This window comes from Pongo abelii, chromosome 15 (assembly GCF_028885655.2).
Source record: "Pongo abelii isolate AG06213 chromosome 15, NHGRI_mPonAbe1-v2.0_pri, whole genome shotgun sequence".
In the NCBI taxonomy this organism is placed as follows: Eukaryota; Metazoa; Chordata; class Mammalia; order Primates; family Hominidae; genus Pongo; species Pongo abelii.
In genome coordinates, this window is record NC_072000.2 from 59,428,490 (window position 1) to 59,450,876 (window position 22,387).

At 41.9% G+C, this 22,387-nt stretch overlaps 1 protein-coding gene across 1 annotated transcript in view; it reads right to left on the reverse strand.

The window, feature by feature from the left end:
* Positions 1 to 22,387, reverse strand: part of ATG14 (autophagy related 14) — a 46,347-nt gene that overhangs the window by 12,660 nt on the left and 11,300 nt on the right. The window contains exons 2-7 of the mRNA XM_002824769.6: positions 19,273 to 19,335; positions 17,847 to 17,889; positions 12,399 to 12,480; positions 7,249 to 7,486; positions 3,357 to 3,586; positions 1,959 to 2,076 (exon numbers count right to left, since the gene is read on the reverse strand). Coding sequence (XP_002824815.1) covers positions 1,959 to 2,076; positions 3,357 to 3,586; positions 7,249 to 7,486; positions 12,399 to 12,480; positions 17,847 to 17,889; positions 19,273 to 19,335 — 774 coding nt within the window. The remainder of the gene's footprint in view (positions 1 to 1,958; positions 2,077 to 3,356; positions 3,587 to 7,248; positions 7,487 to 12,398; positions 12,481 to 17,846; positions 17,890 to 19,272; positions 19,336 to 22,387) is intronic.

Consider the following 22,387-nt stretch of genomic DNA (forward strand, 5'->3'; position numbering starts at 1 on the left):
CTATGATCACACAAATGCCCACTCAAACACAGCAAGCCCCTCTCTCACCACATTCCCTTTCTCTTACCTTTTTTGTTTGTTTTTTAGGCATGGTCTCACTCTGTCACCCAGGCTGGGGTGCACTGGCATGATCATAGCTCACTACAGCCTGCAGCCTCAATCTCCTGGGCTCAAGCGATCCTCCCACCTCAGCCTCCCAAGTAGCTGGGACTATAGGTGTGTGTCACCACATCCAGCTATTTTTTTATTTTTAGTAGCGACAAGGTCTCACTATGTTTCCCAGGCTGGTCTTGAACTCCTGAGCTCAAGTGATCCTCCTGCCTCAGCTTCCCAAAGTGCTGGGATTACAGGCAGGCATGAGCCACCATACCTGGCCATCTCATCCTGTTTTAATGTTCTCCACAGCACTTACTGCCATGTGACGTGCTGTTGATTTGTTTACTATTTATTCTGGGCCCTCCATGAAAATGTGAGCTCCAAGAGGGCAGGGATTATTTTTTTGTCACCAATGTACCCTCCAGTGTTGGCACACAGTAGGTACTTCATAAATATGTGTTACATAACTAAAAATTTTAAAAGCAAAGTGTAAAACACCATAGTATAGCATACTACCATCTGTGTTTATTTAAAGGGGGAAGATGATGGCCGGGTGCAGTGGCTAATGCCTGTAATCCCAGCACTGTGGGAGGCAGAGGAGGGCGGATTGCTTGAGCCCAGGAGTTCAAGACCAGCCTAGGCAACATAGGGAGACCCTGTCTCATACAAAAAAAAATACAAAAAAAAATTAGCCAGGTGTGGTAGCATGAACCTGTAGTCCCAGGTACTTGGGAGGCTGAGGTGGGAGGATCGTTTGGGCCTGGGGAGGGATGGAGGTTGCAATGAGCTAAAATCGTGCCACTGCACTCCAGCCTGGGCGACAGAGTGAGACCCTGACTCAAGAAAAAAGAAGAAAGCAAACTTTTAATTTTTTAAAAAAATTAAAGAGAATAAGAATTTTTTTAAGTGGGAGAAGATGGTAATAATATGTTTATATATGCTTGAAATGCAATGATAGTTGGAGGGTAGCAGGAAGGTTGTAGTGTAAACTGGGTAGGCTGTATATCTTTAAATTTTCTGAATTTTATTTATTTATTTTTGAGACGAAGTCTCACTCTGTCACTCAGGCTGGAGTGCAGTGATGTGATCTTACCTCATTGCAACCTCCAGCTCCCGGGTTCAAGTGATTCTTCTGCCTCAGCCTCCAAATAGCTGGGATACAGGCACAGGCCACCACACCCAGCTAGTTTTTGTATAAATGTTTTGAATTTTAAACCATAGGAGTTTTTTATTAAAAAACAACAACAAACAAAAAGAATTCAGGGCAGGGCACAGTGGCTCACCTGTAATCCCAGCACTTTGGGAGACTGAGGCAGGTGGATCACTTGAGGTCAGGAGTTCAAGAGCAGCCTGGCCAACATGGCAAAACCCCCCTTACTCCTAGAAATACAAAAATTAGCCAGGCGTGGTGGTGGGTGCCTGTGATCCCACCTACACAGGAGGCTGAGGTGGGAGGATTGCCTGAAACTGTGAGGTGGAGGTTGCAGTGAGCAGAGATTGCGCCACTGCACTCTGGCCTGGGCGACAGAGCGAGACTCTGTCTCAAAACAACAACAACAACAACAAACCAAAGAATTCAACGGCTACAATTTAACATATGAGGATCTGCAGCAAACCGTCTGAACATCTGATACTCCCCTTTATATCCTCTGTGGTCTTCTGGACGACTTCATGTACAATTTTAAGATAATGAAACAAATCTGCACATAAGGCTTTTGAAATTAATCTCAACATTTCAATCCGACCATCTCCGTCTTGATAATACTTACATTCCTATTTTTGGTTTATTGGAATAAATAAGGACAAAATAGAAACCTGAAAGAGCCATGATAAAGACGACATTACCACCTTCAATTACTTGCCTGTTGCAGAGCTTTTTGGGAAGATTTACATCAAGTATATGAGACAGAATGTTGACCAGCTGAGTTGCATAGCACAGCGCAGCACTGATGGTGTAGGCAGGGTTACTCTGCTCCATGTCTGCAGTAAGAAAACAACCACCGTGTACAAAACCTTCATTCCAACAAAACTACTAATGATCTACGAGTTTATCATTTATGATTTTATCATGATAGCACTGTTACGTTTTAGTGCTTACTTAATAGACGCTCCATGACCAGACATAAATGGTCCATTATTTGTGTGTGTGTATGTATATATATATATATATATATATATATATGTATATTTTGCTTTTGCTGAGAGCAATGTAACAGAGCAAATGGCCTAAATAGACCCAACATAAATGAAATTAAAGTCTGACCTGCGTGAACCTGATAACGTAATATCAAAACAATAAATGTCCAACTTGAATGTCACCTCCCCAGAGAGGCCTCTCCTGACAACCCTACGGAAGAGTCATCCCTTCCTCTGCACCCCATCCTGCCCCAGGATGCTCCCCTAGGTCCTTCCATGGCACTCACTCCATGTACAGTATCTTGATCATTTACTTGCTTCCTACCTTTCTCCCCTGAGAAGGGCAAAGGGCCACCTCTGTCTTGGTCACCTTTGTATCTCCAGCACCCAGCAATGTGCATGACACAAAGCATGAGCTCACTAAATATTTACTGAGTGACTAAATGAACAATCTTTTTCCACCAAAGAGAAACTGCAGGGGTTTTAAAGGGTTTTTCCATTGGGGCCTTTCAATCTCCATTGAGGACTACTAAAACACATTACAAAATTATACACTATAAATATGGGTCTCAACAGGTTAAATATACTTCTTTAAATAATGTCCTCTTATATAAACAAGGCAATATTAACCCCCAAAAGGTGAGACATCTAAAACATGTTTTCAGTCCATCAGGTGATGAACGAATACACAAACGTGGCTTATCCATACGATGGAATATTACTCAACCATAAAAGCGAATGAAACACTAATATATGCTATCATGTGGATGAATCTTGAAAACATTATGCTAAGTGAAAGAAGTCTGACACAAAAAGCTATATATTCTGTGATTCCATTTATATAAGTTGCCCAGAACAGGCAAATCTATAGACACAGAAAGCAATGTGTGGTTGCCAGGAGCTGAGGGGAAGGGGGAGTGGGGGAATGTGACACTTTCATGCCATGGGGTTTCTGTCTGGGGTGATCGAAATGTTCTGAAATGACACAGAGGTGATGGGAGCACAATGCTGTGAATGTACTAAATGCCCCTGAATTGTTCACTTGAAAGTTGTTCATTTCATTATGTCAATTTTACCTATAACTCTCTCTATACATAGATTTCAAAGGATATGCTGCTTCTCACCAGGCCCCTGGGTTGTTTTCTTCTCCTCCACCCAGCTGTAGTAGGCAGAGTAGTCCCCATTGTTAGGGAGGCTAATCCAAGGCCCTGTAATGCTAATGCTGGTGTCTCCGTTGTGATCGTCACAGACCCATCGTCCTGAGAGGTAAGTTGTCCTCCGGGCTTCAGCAAGCTTGCTCACAGTGCTGGAGGTCATGGCACTGTCACTCTCTGAAGACACATCTGCGGGGTCTCTACAAGTAGGAAGACACACATGGATTTCAAGAGAGAGGGTTTTTAAGGGCATGCAATATACCTGCAAGACATGCTAGAACATCGAAAAGCTGCCTATGAGCACAGGAATTTTACGTTAAATTTTTATTTTTTATTTTAAAGACGGGTGTCACTCTGTTACCCAACATGGAGCGCAGTGACAGATGTAATCATAGCTCACTGAAGCCTTGACTCCTAGACTCCAGAAATCCTCCTGCCTCAGCCTCCTAAGTAGCTAGGACTATAGGTACCTACCACCACATCTGGTTAACTTAAAAAAATTTTTTTTGTAGAGATGGGGTCTCACTTTGTTGCCCAGGCTGGTCTCGAACTCCTGGCCTCAAGCAATCCTCTGAAAGTGCTGAGATTATAATCAATGAGCTACCGTGACCAGCCAAAGTGCAAATATTTCAGTTGTGAGCCACCATGCCTGGCCAGGAATTTAACTGGAATATATGTAGATAAGAGCTTGCTATCACAGAGGAAGATCAAACCAGCTGTGGCACAGAAGCCCACACAATGTGAGGAAGACGGAACCATGAGCTAGGGCTGAACATATTAGGTTCTCAAACTACTTGGTCCCAACACCTCTCTACATGTTTAAAACACTTTGGAATCCCAAAGAACTTTTGTTTATATGGGTTAGATTACTGATACTGAATTAGAAATACTGAGAAAAATATAAATAATTCATTCAAAAATACCAATAAACCTATTATATATTTTTATGAAAAAAATCTTTCAAAACAAAAAATTAGTAAAGAGTGACACTGTTTTACATTTTTTAAACTCTCTTTAATACTCAAGTCTGTCTGTTGTTCTTTCAAGTAAAAATAGCATCCCACAAAAAGAGCAGCTAGTTTAGCGTGCAGCTCAGTCTCTCAAGTGCTTTTCCTTGAGCCAGCAATGGTACTTCAGTGTGCAGCACAAGGGCCTTACGCATGTTTCCCATGCCATCACATGCCACAGCCAGCCCTGTATTCACAGGTTCCATGTCTTGAACTAACCGAGGACTGAAAATATTCAGGGGAAAAAAAAAAAAGAAAATAAACAACAGGGCTAGGTGCAGTGACTCATGCCTGTAATCCCAGCACTTTGGGAGGCTGAGGCAGGCAGATCACTTGAGGTCAGGAATTCGAGATCAGCCTGGCCAACATGGTGAAACCCCATCGCTACTAAAAATACAAAAATAAGCTGGGCGTGGTGGCGGGTGCCTGTAATCCCAGCTACTCAGAAGGCTAAGTCAGGAGAATTGCTTGAACCTCACTGCAGAAGTTGCAGTGAGCCGAGATCATGCCACTACACTCCAGCCTGGGTGACAGAGTGAGACTCCATCTCAAAAAAACAAACAAACAACAACAACAACAACAACAAACCAAGAACAACAAAAAATAACAACAAGCCCGCCATGATGACTCATGCCTGTAATTCCAGCACTTTGGAAGGTCAAGGCAGGTGGCCTGCTTGAGCCCACGAATGATGCTATGATCACACCATTGCACTCCAGCCTGGGCAACAGAATGAGACTCCCTCTCAAATCAAAAAACAAAAAAAACCCACCATGAGAAGTCACAGCAGGTACAAATGCAGTGAGGGGGAAGAACATAGTGTGCTTGGGGAACAGAGATGCTCGGTGTGGCTGGTGTGTGGGATGCACAAGGGAAGTGCCAGGAGACGGTACTGGGAAAGCAGGTAGGAAGCAGGCAGTCTGGGAAGGGCCTTCTGTGCTGCACCAAGTTTAGATTCTGTCCTCTTGGCCAGTGGTTCTTCATATCTTTCCTTCTGCCACAACATACGTGTAAGATAGCTGCTACCGCCTGTCACAGATAAGACTGTGGCCAGTTCTGAGCTGTACTGCTACGTCTCCCTTCTCCCACAAGAAGTTGAGAGAAATGCAAACAAGAAATCTTATTAGAAGGGTAACTTTAAAACCACCAGCTTCTTTAAAAAAAATTAATGGCATATAATAACATACACTAAATAAAAGATTAAAGCAGCACAGAAATAGTTTTTCTTCATGTTTTCTCTTCGTGTGTGTGTGTATTTTCTTTTTGAAAAAAGTCAGCCTTACAGAAAAGTTGCAAGAATTTTAAAGTTTCCCTGTATACACTTCACTCAACTTCCCCAAAGTATCAATTCAGGAAAATATTATACAATAATCACAACCAGATAATTAGCACTGCTACAACACTATTAACTAATTTACAGACCTTATTCAACTCTCTCCAACTGTCCTGCTAATATCTCTTTTGGGGTTCAGGACTCAAGATCACACATTGCACTCAGCTGTCAGTCTCCTAAAAACCTTTCTATTTTGCTCTATTTTGAATCTGCCTTTTTATTTTTCTATTTGCCAACTCTTACTAATGACAAAATACTTAGAGTCAAGAGAGCAGCTTCTCAAGCTGGAAGTAGCAATCAGTCTTTTTGGTTTTTAGGAAGCCAACTCTGGCAACAGACTAAAGGACAGACTGAAGAGAATAGTTATGAAACTAGCAATAGTCCAGTGAGCGTCAGTTTCCAGGAAAAGGTGCTGGAGAGTGAGAGCAGCCAGAAGACAGGAAAATCCTCAATTAGAGCAGCCTGGTGGCTTGTGGGAATAAATGGAAGCCTTCGGTAGTAGTTTCCAAATCTGCTGATCAGCAGCAGCATCAGGGAAGTTTAAAGATATAAAAGTATTACAAGATGGACTGGGAGGTTGGAGGGGTGCCCTCTGGAACCTCTATTTCTCAGATGAACAGGCAGATGGGGGAACCACTGTCCTGTCCATCCCACCAGGGGTTATCCATGCACTACCACCTAAGACTAAAGTCACAGTATTCAGTGCTCGATAACAGTTAACACAATAAGCAGCAGTCACCAGGAAAAGGCTAAGTCAACACGTAGTGCCCACCATCTAAGAGACCCCAAGCTCTAGATGTTTTCTTATGTATTTGTCATGACTTCTCTGTGAAAAAGGCATTTTTAAATCCCCATTTATCAGACAAGGAAATCAAGATTTTGAGGTCCAAGAACATGCCTCACAACACACAACTAATAAATGGCCCAATACCGCCCATCAGATGGTTCTCTGTTTTTTTTTTGTTTGTTTTTTTGAGACAGAGTCTCGCTCTGTCACCCAGGCTGGGGTGCAGTGACACAGTCTTGGCTCACTGCGACCTCAGCCTCCTGGGTTCAAGCGATTCTCTTGCCTCAGCCACCTGAGTAGCTGGGACTATAGGCACGCGCCACCATGCCTGGGTAATTTTTGTATTTTTAGTAGAGACAATGTTTTGCCATGTTGGCCAGGTTGGTCTCAAACCACTGACCTCAGGTGATTTGCCTGCCTCGGCCTCCCAAAGTGCTGGGATTACAGGCATGAGCCACCACTCCCAGCCATCAGATGGTTCTTAATCAGGAGTGTGAGTCAGCACCTCATCTAGAAGCTCCAGGACAGTACACAAGCCTGGGCCCCACCCCTCACCTGTCTGCCTCCCCAGCTTTCTACGGTGCATACTGTTTGTTGAAACAGATAAGACTTATGTTCCATCACCAGGAAAACCAATGACCCCAGAATAAGACCCAATAAATGAGGTAATGACATACTTTAAAAAGTATTTGGAACTTGATCTATTCCTGGAGTCAAAAGACTTGCTTAATGTACCTCACACCAGTCTTTACTTCCTCGATTGGAAAAATGACAGAGGTGAGCTCTAATATATGGGATCGTCGAAGATTTGCCAGACGCTCATAATGACTTCTTAAGTCAATGGTCTTTTTTTCTACCAGGTCACCAAGTTTGCGATTATGCCTCTGAATCTTCTCCTTTTTCTCTTGGTGCCGTTGTGCTCGACTGTAAAGCTTCTGATTCTTTTCCTTGGTTTTGAGAAGGCCTTCAGAATCTAAAATAAATAAATCACACCCAACAATTATCTCTGCAAATAGTTCCTGTGTACTGCAGAGCTCCACCCCACAAACACGCGTGTTTTCCCTTGCAATCTAAACTGAAAGCAAAACCGGAATAATATAATGTTCACTAAGTGGAAAATTTGAGAGTTTAGTTCAAGTAGATATTACACATAAAGCAAAGAGAACCATGATTAAAATGACTCTGGATCTCCATTTGTAATCATCACTAGTAAAAGGAGTCACTCAACAACTATCGAGTTTAAGTTTAGCACAGGAAGGACCTGATTTTCCTACAGTGTGCACCAAAGAATAGTCACAATGGGCAGAAAAGAGATCTAATTCAAGTTTGAAAAACTTACTGGCTATCTGATTTCCCTAGAAACTTCTTAGGTGTGCCTTGGGCTATAATCAGAGAACCCAGGGATAATCTCACAGCAGGTGGTCATCCAGTAGAGGAGAAGGGCAACAGAAACAGCCCAAGAGCTCTGAAAAGTCACAGTGGAATGTGGCAGCAACCAGCAGGGTGGGTGGGAACACATCTGGTGAGGTATCTAGACACACATGCCCAGCCTTTTAAGTGCTGCGAGGGAAACAAAAGCCTGGCCACACAATCATGAGGAGACATACACTCGTCCTGTCAGATTTAGGTCCTTTTTGTGGAGTCCTTTCGAATTCTGGTTCCTACACCTGCTAGGGCTGTTGGGCTGTAGCTAAACTTCACTTGAATGACAAAAACAAGCTGTAAACTCTCAGACAGATATCTAGGAGTTGCTTAGGCAACTTAAACCCAAGTTCAAAATCAAGTTCATTATTTTTCCAGGAAAATCTTCTCCAGTTTCCCTACTTCAAGATTATTTTTGACGTGTCCACTGCCTAATCAACCCCTTGATGGTCAATTCCATTCCCAGTCCAAGTCTTTCTATCTAGGCCTTTCTTTTCATTCCTACTATCACAATCCTAGTTAACGCTCACCAACACTCTGCCTATCTCCAACACGGCTCGACTCCACGCCTTCATACCCGCTTTCACTTGCTCAATCTTTACAAATTATAGTCCATGCTCAGTGGTTCTCCACTGCCCATCAAATACAGAGCAAACCCCTCAGCTCAAGGCCTCCTCCAAATTGGTACATATCCCACAGTTCCCCTCTGCACACCCTTCGCTCTAGCTGTACTCAATTGCAACATATTTCAAATCCTTTCTGCAAGGCGGAACCACTTGAATGCATGGAAGGATGAATGCTGAATCAGTTATCACTCCCTAACACTCAGGCTATCTATTTGCTCCTGTTTTCTAAATGTTTGAATTTTACTCATTCAGGAAGGCCCCCCTCCATAAACACTCCCCAGACCTTTTGCTCTTCGGAACCCTATGGTAATGTGTTCGGACTCTTCTGATGGCGCATAGCTCTTTGGTTCCTCATATGAGGTCCCACCAAAGCCTTGCTGTCTCCTAACTAGGGTATAAAACGTACCTGATAAATGTCTGTGGGTCCAAACCACCCTCCCACCCTCTTTCACTGAGCACTGCTGAACTTAGGTATTTGGTTGCACGCATTAGATGTCTGACAGTTTTTCTGTTTTGAGATGGAGTTTCGCTCTTGTTGCCCAGGCTGGAGTGCAGTGGCGCCATCTCGGCTCACTGCAACCTCCGCCTCCCGGGTTCAATTGATTCTCCTGACCCAGCATCCCCAGTAGCTAGGATTACAGGCACACACCACCACACCCAGCTAATTTCTGTATTTTTAGTAGAGATGGAGTCTGACCATGACTGATCTTGTGCTAGGATTACAGGCACTCACCACCACACCCAGCTAATTTCTGTATTTTTAGTAGAGATGGAGTTTGACCATGACTGATCTCGAACTCCTGACCTCAATGTGATCCGTCCGCCTCGGCCTCCCAAAGTGCTGGGATTATAGGTGTGAGCCACTGCACCTGGCCGATTTCTTACAGTTTTGAAACAACAATCAGCCAGGTGTGGTGATGGGTGCTTATAATCCCAGCTACTTGGGAGGCTGAGTCAGGAGAATTGCTTGAACCGGGGAGGTGAAGGTTGCAGTGAGCCGAGATCGTGCCACTGCACTCCAGCCTGGGCAACAGAGTGAGACTCCATCTCAAAACCAACAACAACAACATCTCTTTGCCATCCTGCTTAATGTGAATGTCCTAAAGGTTCAGTCTCTTGGTTCCATCACATGCTAACTTATTTTCATTATCTTTACCAAGCTCTTTACAAGTGCTGAAATGAATCTATCCAGCCACGATCCTGAGTCATACAGTGGTCAGATTTTTGGGGGAGGATCCATTTCAAATGTATTATCATGACCACTCGCAGGTGGCAGGAAATCATCAGTCACCTCATCTGCACCCAGTGCAGACTCAGCAGGCAGTCATCCTCCTCTCTCCCTACCATCTCCCCATAAACATCAAAATGTTTGGTGCTATATCTGTAATCTACTCTTGCTTCTTCAGATAAGTTACTCTGACTACAGCACAGATCAACTCAACACTGCAATTGCATATAACCTAAATTCCCTATCTATGCCCTATATCTGTATTATACCATATAATGTATATCATGAAACCTTAAGTCAAAAGATTCTAGAGAAATAATTCATCAGTCTCTACAATTTATAATTTGTGCCCTTTTGTGACTACATGTCATAATTCAACAACAACAAGCTCTTAAGCATGAGTCCAAGCATAGTTTCTGGAATCCATTAACACCTTTAAAATTGTTTGCAAATTTTCTAAGTCTGGTCTAGAGGGTGGGAAGGAGACACGTACATTCTAAAAGAGCAGCAGTTCCCAACCCTGGCAAGTCATCAGAACCACCTGGAGTAGTGCTATTCAAACTGTGGCATCTAGATCTGGGCCCATCTGTAAACTGTTACCAGTCATAAGGAGAGGAGGACAGAAATACAGAGTAAGCACGTTGAAGCTTTTTTCTTCAACACGGCGATTTGACATTGCCATCACATTGAAGCATGTGATCATTTTCCTAAGTCCAGGATAGATCCTAGGGTTCTCTCTCTAGATTTTAAAAGGGTCACCAGGTGACTGATGATTTGCTAGGGATGGAAACCACTGTTATAGGGTCCACTCCTTTAGATCTATGTCTAATTCTTTGTGGTGGTTGTTTTTGTTTTTGGGAGTTAGGAATGTGTTAAAAAGAGCTGATCAGAGCTTTTAACATGCTCATCAGAGAAACACGCAGGATCAGTAAATTCAGCAATTTTCAGGAGGTTCCCAGATGCCCGGTGGCAAAGCCCTGAATATCATGGTAAGATGGGGAGAGCATGAACTAATGTTAAGGCATGGGTTTTGATGTTGCTACTGAACCAGAGCCTTTGGAGAATGCATGCAAGACTGGGTGGACAGTAGGTTCTGTATAGTTCTGGGCACTGTTCACTGTGCTGCCCTAATTCTCTAGTTTAGTAATCCCGTGAAACTCCACGTGAGCACTTTATTAGGACAAATGTTTTCAACGGAAGCTTTACACCATTACATGCCACTGTAAAAGACTTGCTTCTGGAAGCAATGAGTAGACAAGAAAAGGGATTCACGAGGTCTGATGGTGACTCATTCTAAACTTTAAACAGTGATCTTCAGAAATTCATGGACTGCAGCTTGCTGCCAGCACTCATTTAATGTTACATAAACATGCTCTTTGAGTCTGAAGTAAATCTGATTTTCAATGTGAAAATAAAATATAAAAACTGTTCTTGGAGATATTTCTAAACAGAACTTGTCTCTAATCCTAATGTAACAGAAATGTATATGATGTTACATTAGGATTAGAAATACGAGTATTCTTGGGGCAAATGGGAAATGGGTTAAGGATGTAGGACTTCTAAGAGAATTCATTTTGACAACGACCTATGATAAAGTATAAAGTGTACAAATATGATGTAAAATTAATACAGATTACAATGTAGAGACTCACTAAGGGGAAAAAAAAACAATATTTTGTGCTTCTGGCATGAGCCAATAATTATTACAAGTGAGTACCAAGTTAAGACTCTGAGCTTCCTGCTAGCCAAGGCAAATGGGAACATACATTCCTTAACTTTTTTTTTGAGACACAGTTTTGCTCTTGTTGCCTAGGCTGGAGTGCAATGGCACGATCTCAGCTCACCACAATCTCTGCCTCCCAGGTTCAAGCAAGTCTGCCTCAGTCTCCTGAGTAGCTGGGATTATAGGCGCCTGCCACCACGCACGGCTAATTTTTGTATTTTTAATAGAGACGGGGTCTCACCATGTTGGCCAGGCTGGTCTCAAATTCCTGACCTCAGGTGATCCATCCGCCTTGGCCTCCCAAAGTGCTGGGATTACAGGCATAAGCCACCGTGCCTGGCCAACTTTTTTATTTTTTTCTTTTGAGACAGAGTCTGGCTCTGTCGCTCAGGCTGGAGTGCAGTAGCGCAATCTTGGCTCACTGCAAGCTCCGCCTCCTGGGTTCACACCATTCTCCTGCCTCAGCCTCCCGAGTAGCTGGGACTACAGGTACCCACCACCACACCCAGCTAACTTTTTGTATTTAGTAGAGACAGGGTTTCACCGTGTTAGCCAGGATGGTCTTGATCTCCTGACCTTGTGATCTGCCTGCCTCGGCCTCCCAAAGTGCTGGGATTACAGGCGTGAGCCACCACGCCCGGCGCCTGGCCAACTTTTTTAATTGAGAGAGGAATCTGGTTATTTAAGACCTCTATAATTGTGTATTTAATTTTTAAATATTCCTATACAAATGTTTTACAAGGAAAGATGAAGGCGAGTAGTAAAATTCTCCAAGTTGCCACTGCCTCACCCCTCCCTTCCTTTCTGTGTCCCTCTAGTTTATTAATCCCATGAAATTCCACATAGGCGCTTTCTAGGGCGGGAAGGAAGGACACGAATTACTTACTTTTCTCCATTTCTTCATTTCCTTTACATATTGTTTGTTTTAACTGTTCAATCCTCATCTTGCAGGACATTATTTTCCATCTCTGAAAAAAGCATGTAATAAATATCACAAACGTTGGTCTCTTATGATTAATATGATTATCTACCTGGGATCACTGCTTATTTTCAGATATGTCAGAAAACATAATGATGAAAAAGACCTTATGTTACAGCTTTTGTAACTATGGAACATACGAAAAAGAGAACGATGTTTTTCTAGTTCAATGCAGAGAAAAGAGAAATTAGGCCAGCGTGGTGGCTCACGCCTGTAATCCCAGCACTTTGGGAGGCCGAGGTGGGCGGATCACGAGGTTAGGAGATCAAGACCATCCTGGTCAACATGGTGAAAACCCATCTCTACTAAAAAAAACACAAAAATTAGCTGGGCATGGTGGTGTGTGCCTGTAATCCCAGCTACTCGGGAGGCTGCGGGAGAATCACTTGAACCAGGGAGGCGGAGTTTGCAGTGAGCCGAGATCATGCCACTGCAGTCCAGCCTGGCAACTGAGTGAGACTCCATCAAAAAAAAAAAAAAAAAAAGGAAAGGGAAATTACGAGAAAGAAATTCACATAGTTTTGTATGTATCAGTAAGCAAAGAGAAAAAAGTTGAAGGACATTCTCTAAACCCGCTCTATCTATATAGCTACTAGCCACATGTGGTTACTTAAAACTCAATTTAAATCATACAAAATCAAAAATTCAGTTCCTTACTCACACCACCCTCATGTCAAATGTTTGACATCACATATGGCTAGTGGCTAATGGACTGGACAGTGCAGATACAGAACTCAAGCATCATCACGCAGAGTCCTACTGACGTGCGGCTCCAAACCTCTAGTTCTGGTTACTGAGGAGACGGTTAACGTAACCAAGTCATCTCACCCAATAAGCAAACAGTACTTGCAAGTTAATAAAAATGGCAAAAAACATTATTTTTTCAGTGCATAACTCAAGTAAGATTTCCTGAAAAGCCTCAGAAAATTATATGAAACTGAAATTGACTCTTTATATTACCAGGAGTTAGGTTCAGCACCCCCTAAAGCAGCGGTCCCCAACTTTCTTGGCACCAGGGACCAGTTTTGTGGAAGACAATTTTTCCACGCACAGGGTGGCAGATGATTTACAGGGATGAATCTGTCCCACCTCAGATCATCAGGCTTTAGATTCTCATAAGGAGTGCACAACCTAGATCCCTCGCATGTGCAGTCCATAATAGAGTTCGCACTCCTATGGAAACTAATGCCACCACTGATCTGACAGGAGGTGGAGCCAGGCGGTAATGCTCTTGCCCTACTCACCTCCTACTGTATGGCCTGGTTCCTAACAGGCCACAGCCCAGTAGGTATACAGGTATACGTGGCCTGGGGGTTGCGGACCCCTGCCTTAAAGTGAACAAAGGATCAATAAAAATAGGATCTATGGCTGGGTGCAGTGACTAACACCTGTAATCCTAGACTTTGGGAAGCTGAGGCAGGCACATCACTTGAGCTCAGGAGTTCGAGGTCAGCCTGGGCAACATGGCGAAACCCCATCTCTACCAAAAATACAAAAAATTAGCCAGGTGTAGTGACATGCACCTATAGTCCCAGCTACCAGCGAGGCTGAGGTGGGAGAATCGCTTGAGCCCAGGAGGCAGAGGTTGCAGTGAGCCAAGATTGTGCCATGGCACTCCAGCCTGGGAGACAGAGCAAGACTCCATATCAAAAAAAAAAAAAAGAGGGCTCTACTAGTTAGTTAAAAAGAATGATTATTCTCTAATGCCTCTGTAAAAGTGAATAATTAAAAGCTTAAAACAATGCTCAAATGTTCATAGTGTTACAATTATCTAAGTAGTCTGATGGTAAGAGATACAGAACAGATTACAGGGATGTTATGGTGAGCGAAACTCTAACATCTCGAATAGAGTCAGACATTCAAAAACAGATCCACAGGGACTGAGGGGTTCAGAAATATATCAGATATGACCTATCCTCAATTTTAAAAGGTAACAGAGTCTTTAGAAATGAATAGTGAAGTCTTAGATAGAAAAACTAGAAACATTACAGAGAACTCAGGAAAATCTTCCACAGAACATGTTTTGTTTACTAAAACATTCAGAGAATAAGCAAAATTCACTTCTATCACAAATTTTAAGTATAATGAAATATATGACCAGGCGTGGTGGCTCACGCCTGTAATCCCAGCACTTTGGGAGGCTGAGGTGGGTGGCCTCATGATCTCCTCATCACGAGGTCAGGAGATTGAGACCATCCTGGCTAACAAGGTGAAACCCCGTCTCCACTAAAAAACACAAAAAAACTTAGCCGGGCGTGGTGACGGGTGCCTGTAGTCCCAGCTACTCGGGAGGCTGAGGCAGAAGAATGGCGTGAACCCGGGAGGCGGAGGTTGCAGTGAGCCGAGATCGCGCCACTGCATTCCAGCCTGGGCGACACAGCAAGACTCTGCCTCAAAAAAAAAAAAAAGAAAAAAGAAATATATGAATAATGTTTACTGTTGTGAAAAAAAATTACACATTACAGAAGAAAAACAGAAAATGTGACTGTTAGCCTGACTCCATCCCATTTCTCAGGGGTAATCCTTTAAAATTAAAGTTTAATGTGTATCTTTTCAGATTTTTTTTTTTTTTTTTTGAGTCAGGGTCTCACTCTGTTGCCCAGGTTAGAGTATGGTGGCGTGATTACAGCTCACTTCAGCCTGACCTCCCTGGCTCAAGTGATCCTCCCACCTCAACCTCCCAAGTAGCTGGGACTACAGGTATACACTACCATGCCTGGCTAATTTTTGGTTTTTGTTTGTTTTTGTAGATATGGGGTTTTGCCATGTTTCCCAGGCTGGTTTTCAATTCCTGGGCTTGAGCAATCCACCTCGGATTCCCAAAGTGCTGGGATTACAGGCATGCACCACCACACCCAGCGCAGATTTTATGAGTATATTTATATTTAAAATACTCACATAAATGAAATCATACTTTATCCTAGTTTACTTTTTTTTTCCATTAATAAATACAACTTGGACATCATTCCACAGCACGTAGACTGACCACATTCTTTTTAACAACTACACAGTATCATATTTTTTTTTTTTTTTTGAGATGGAGTGTCGCTCTGTCGCCCAGACTGGAGTACAGTGGCACGATCTCGGCTCACTGTGACCTCTGTCTCCCGGGTTCAAGTGATTCTCCCGCCGCAGCCTCCCGAGTAGCTGGGATTACAGGTGTGTGCCACCACGCCCAGCTAATTTTTCTATTTTTAGTATAGATGGGGTTTCACCAGTTGGTCAGGCTGGTCTCGAACTCCTGACCTTGTGATCCACCTGCCTCAGCCTCCCAAAGTGCTGGGATTATAGGCGTGAGCCACCGCGCCCAGCTCAGTATAATTTTTTATCTCATCCTGATTGATGAACATTTATTTATGTATTAGCTTTACCATTATGCTATAATCAGCTTTTTTTACCCATAAATTTCTATATTCATGAGCATTTCCTTGCTCTTTTTTTTTTTTTTGAGAGTCTCACTCTGTCGCCCGGGCTGGAGTGCCATGGTGCGATTTCGCCTCACTGCAACCTCTGCCTCTCAGGTTCAAGCGATTCTCCTGCCTCAGCCTCCCGAGTAGCTGGGATTACAGGCGCCTACCACCAGGCCTGGCTAATTTTTGTATTTTTAGTAGAGACGGGGTTTCACCATGTTGGTCAGGCTGGTCTCGAACTCCTGACCTTGTGATCCACCTGCCTCAGCCTCCCAAAGTGCTAGGGTTACAGGTGTGAACCACCGTGCCTGGCCCTTTTTTTCCTTCATAATTGAGATTTCACTGGTTGTGCTGAAGATCAGTACACGGACATTTCAATTTGTACCCAATTCTTAATATACATACCCAAAATCTAAAAGCCATGTATTTTAATTCTTTTTTAAAGTTATTCCAGTGACTTTCCAGCTTAAAATCTGGAAGCAAATTTTCCTTATGAGGTCATCAAGTACCAGTATCTTCACACATTGATAAGCTGTTACGTATGTCCCACCAATTCACAACTGAATAGCATGTACACTACATATTCAAATTTTCAATCTTTCACAGCACAGTATCAAAGTTATTAGGAAAACAGGACTACCACGACCAAAGAGCTCACAGAGTGCACGAAATTCTGACAGGGAGAGCCATCATCAAGGAGCGGTTTTCTTTAGGAAACAGTTCTACTAAAAAACAACATGGGAACAGAAGTAATTAAAAATGTTCAATACATTAAATGCAGGACTGTGACTCCATAGTGCCATTTAGTATGCCTGGTATTATAGGATATAAAAACTAACCCCCCAACTACGGAATGCTAAGCTGACACCCAAGACAGTCAAAGCCTCCCATCACTCAATATCCCACACTGTCTTCTGGTTGTACCAAAAAGTAAACAACCAGAGAATGATTTCACCTCCTAAAAAAAGGCACTGACACTTCAAAGGGGCTGTCCTCAGTTTTAGTTTCTTGTTTTCTGCAGGTAAATCTTCAGTTTCTTGGTTAGCCACTTCTGACTTTTCCCCCTTTGCTCCCCTTTTCCCTTTCGTTTGCACTTTTTTGTCTGAAGATTTATCCTTTCCTGCTGCTTTCTCAGCTTCGTTTCCACTTTTGCAGGAGCAGGTTCAGCTGATAACCGTGCCGATCTCCTCTTGGGCTCTTCCTCTGTGGCCCCTTCAGTGGAGCCGACCTTCCTCTTGGGCATCCCGGCTGCAGGGAAGGCATGTGCCGAGTGCCTGCGAGGCATAGCGCATCTAGAGCCTCAGCAAAGCCAGGCTGCCTGGCCGCTGCCATGCCTCTCCCAAACTCTTTAATTGTTAAATTTTTTTTTTTTTTTTTTGAGGGAGTCTCACTTTATTGCCCAGGCTGGAGTGCTGTGGCGCGATCTTGGCTCACCATAGCCTCTGCCTCCCGGGTTCAAGTGATTCTCCTGCCTTAGCCTCCCAAGTAGCTGGGATTACAGGCATGAGCCCTTGCACCTGGCCAGAAGTTTTAAACTGTTATATAATCTGTCAAAATGCTTTCCTCTATGGTTTATAAAGGTTCTCCCCACTCCAAGATTATGTAAATAGCCACCCATATTTTCTTTGACACATTTAATCATTAATCCATTTGGAGTGTGTATGATAAATAATTTTTGCAAAAAAGAATAATAGCCCATTATTTTTGTTTTTCTATGTCAACACCTCAGGTTTCATAATTATCCTTTACAATGGCTCCATAATTAATTGCCGATACCCCAGTTTTGGTATCTAGATGAAATATTTGAGAAGGCCACGCTACAAGTGGATTAAGTAGAGGACTGCTGAATACGATTTTTAAAAATTTTAATTAAAAATAATTTTATAAGCTCTACCAACTTAAAAACATGTAGCCTCAAGTAAAAAGAACATGTATTACAACTTACCAACTGATCTGTTATCCATTTTCCTTCCATAGCTTTTAACACTCTGTAAGGAAAAGAGACAGAAAATAAGCTCTTAAAAATAATAAAATTCTGTGAAGTTCAAAAACGTAAAATCAAACACTTTTAAAATTAAGTTCTTAGAAATGGCTAGAAATATCAAAATGGGACTTAGCATTTAAAGTGTTTTCCAAATTCCCTGTTCTCTGCATTTTTTTTCATCTCCTTCCTTTTGTAGTTCTGAATATTGCTAAGAGCCTTTCTACAAATGTCCACAATAAATCTAAGTCTTAGCCTTTGTCCTCAGTCATCATCAGTAACTGCCATCCGTCATAATTCATAGCAATAGCTACAAGAGAATTAATGATCTAATAGTTCCCAAAGAAATGATACATGCCACTATCTCCAAATATTGGTTCTATGGAATAAAATGTTCTATGGGAAAAATAAAGTTTTTGTGTTTGAGTAAGTTAGGGAAATTGCAGAATTAAATAAATTCAAGCAAGTTTCTGTAATACAGAATATCCTGGTAGATTTAAACTGCTCATGAATGTGTTTATCAGACCACTGCAGACTCTAGAGAAGCTTGGGTCACACTTTGGGAATCACTGGCCTGAGCATTAACTGTTTTCATTGGGGGTGTGAGACATCCATGTTGGCATGGTTTGGGGAGGTGCCACAAAAGAGACAACCCTTTTAGAACCTTGAGAGTTGGGCAGGGCGTGCTCAGAGAAGAGGAAAAGCACTGAGGTAGAGAGAAACTGAATGAAGGCACAGAGATGCAAACCTCTAGGGTGCATCTAGAGAGCAGGTTCTATACCAGATGTTTCTATAGGACAATTCTCAATCCTAGGGGGTCAGAGATTCATCAGGGGTACCTGTTAATAACTCAGATTCCCACCACTCCCCCCCAAAAAAAACAAACCTCAGACTCCTAGGCCTCTCCCCAGATCTACTGAATCAGAATCTCTGAGGATAGGATTCCAAGGATCTGAATTTTTAGCCATTATCTCAGCTAATGAATTCTGATACAGGTAATGTGCAGACCATATGTTGTAAAGTACTGACATGGACAAAAGAAGAAAGGTAAACGGAAGCAGTAACATCCTATGGGAGCCACCAGCACTAATTTAAGTCTACTAATCATGCTGACTGTCCTGGACCCACACATCAATTATCAGTGCCAGGGATGTGATTCATTGAGTATCTACTGTGTACCACGCACCGCATCTGAGGCCAGTATTTTCTAGAAACTTGTTAACTTCTCCTGCTTTACCTCTCCCAGATGCACTCCTTTCCTACACTTTAAGAGGTTGTATCCTAAATTCAGTAAGTTAGCAATCCGTATATGTGCATACCACAGCAATGAATTCAACCAAATGGTGACTAGATCACCTCCACAAATTAAAAGGCAAAACAAAACACTCACTCTTTCTGAAATTCTTCTTGCTTGCTCTTAAGTCGGCTTAACCTTTCCTTCTTGTCAACAAACCTGTAACAAAAAAATTCAATGTCTTATTTAAATGTTCATTTTTTCAGTTCAATGAGACTATGCGAATTCCCAAGAACCAGTCATTTTGCAGAGTCATGTGAAAATGTCATTGTCCTGATAGTAAATACACGGCTTCTCAACGGGGTGCACACAACTGCTAACCATTTGGTTCTTTTAAAACTAAGCTCAAATCCTCAACTTTAAAATTATTTCCTGTGTTTATAAAATATGTCTACAGATATCTTCCTCCCAGGTTAAATTATTTGTCAAAACAGGTACATCAGAACACTAAAGTGAATTTGAATTCAAGGAAATTGATGCTGTCACTAGAAAACAAATTTTAATTACTAATCTGGATTCAATCCTGCTCTCTCCTATAAACTGATTCCTTATAATAAATTTTTTAAAATTGTACACTTTTTTCACTAATTTTATTGCTAGTTATCATAGGCTAAAAATTACTTGTAAAAGTTATCAAAAAGAAGAGGTATCACAATGCAGTTATTATTATTATTATTTTTTTTTTTTGAGACAGAGTCTCACTCTGTTGCCCAGGCTGGGGTGCAGTGGTGCGATCTCGGCTCACTGCAAGCTCCGCCTCATGGGCTCACGCAATTCTCCCGCCTCAGCCTCCCGAGCAGCTGGGACTACAGGCGCCCGCCACCACGCCAGCTAATTTTGTTTTTGTATTTTTAGTAGAGACGGGGTTTCACTGTGTTAGCCAGGATGGTCTCGATCTCCTGATCTGGTGATCCGTCCACCTCTGCCTCCCAATGTGCTGGGCTTACAGGCGTGAGCCACCGCGCCCGGCCGCAGTTATTATTTTCTATTTGCCAGTTTTCTATCCTTATTTTCTTCTTGCTAACTTACTTGGGCTTTTTGTTTTTTGTTTTTGTTTTTTTTTTTTGCAGTTTAAGGTGATAACTCAGGTGAATTTTAAACTTCTATTCCTTTTAAATATAATCACATGAAGTTTTGAATTTCCTTCTATGCACTGTTCTAGCTATATCCTAAGATTTGATATGGTGTATTTTCATTACCATTTAGTTTGAAACTTTTAATCTTCCATAAGAATCCTTCTTTGACCCATCCATTATTTAGAAGCATATTGTTTAATTTTCAGATATACAGGCTTTTCTAGGTAGCTTACTGTTACTGTTTCTAATTTAATTCATTCTGATGTAGTTACAAAATATATTGCGTGATTTTGATCTTGTAACTTGAGACTGTCTCATGGCTTTGCATATGGAATGCCATGGAGAAAGTTCCATGCGTACTTGAAATAACGTGTATTCTACAGCTGTTGGGCAGTGTTCTATAAATGTCTTCTAGATCTGTGCTGTTCGATGTGGTAGCCACCAGCCACATATGGCTACTGAGTGCCTAAGATGTGGCTTGCTGCTTAATAAGGGCATGGACAAAAAAAAAAAAAAAATTGTATGACTAACATCATACAACTGACTGTGGAGTGAACGTGACCCACTGACCATTTTCAAGGGAACAGGGATAATGACTCGTGCTGCAGTAACATGATGTGGTGTTCAAGAATAGGCTTTTGGCTATCTCCCAGCAAAAAGAAAACAATTCAACAGGCCATAACAGACCTAAAAATATTCTGGACAAAGAAGTCTTTCTAAAATACTATTTCTGTAACCCCATGTTTGAAACATACCCCAAGATATCTACTTCTAAGAGGAAGAAATAAAATGGTCTAATCATGACCCTAACAAATTTAACAGTCACTGAAAATGCACAATATACATAAACAGAAAAAGCAATAGGCAATATTATATGTGACAGAATTATATACTTATATTGTGACTATTTAAATTTAAATTAATTAAAATTATATTAAAAGTTCAGTTCCTCAGTTGTACTGCCACCCACATTTCAACAGCCACATATGACTTACTGGATGGTGTGCATACAGAACATTCCCATCATTGTGGAAAGTTCTACTGAATATCACTGTAATGTCCAGTAAGGTGGCAACGGCGTGAAACAGTATTAGAAAACTCAGAAACCAACGTGGAATGTGGATGAACCCATAGATTCATCAATCAGTCTATCAGGCATTTACTATGTACCTGGAACACAGAACAAGGCATCCTCCAGAATACTAAGAAATCTAATTATAAATTCTCCTGCAGCTGACTGTGAATTCTTGGACCTATCACTTGTTATATGCTTCTGTTTCCTTGTATCAAAAAGGAGAGACTAATATAGTATTTACTTTTACATCACTGAGACAACATGGTGATTTATGTTCTGATAATGTAGAAAATAACAAACTCACTAGTTAGCAATCTCAAACCATGCAAAGGACTGACAGGGAAAATAAAATCTTGACTTCAGAGGCCATAAAAGTTCTCCTTTGAGGTCTGTTGTAAAAATGCCACTTTGCTCTAAAACAAACTGGGAAGACAGACAACTGTGTCTAGCTTAATAGTGAGCTGGGTGATTTTCTTGGACTTTGTTAAAAACACGAAAGAAACAAACTCTTACAAATATACAGATGGCAGCAGGAATAATAAACAAAAGATAAGTCCTAGTGTATCAAATATTGAAAGGAATGGCAAAAACAGCAATTACTTTTGCACCAACCTAATACTTCATGAGTCACGTCCTCCTTCATGAAAGAAATCAAAAATAGGTGGTGTCAGTAAAGCTAAAGAGCAAATGATACCAAGCCACATGGGTGGGTCAGGGCTGCAAATGCTCACTCAGTCACTCATCCAGGCTCTGCAGTCTCCATCCCACCACTCACAGAAGGAGATAAAAAATTCATTCCACAAGTCTGTGCTTTCTCAATACAGCTTCCAAGAGGTGAAAAATAGAGTATCACTATATTCAAACCAAATTTAATGATACATATTTTATATATATAGTTTTTAAAAGTGTGTGTAGGGGGATCCATATTTCACAGATTGTCTTCCAAATTGCGGCTGTCACATAAAGTATCTTGGTCTCTTTTTCCATGCCAGAACATATTGATCTAATTCACTAATAGGTACACAGCATTGAACTGGATGGACACCATATAATTTATTTA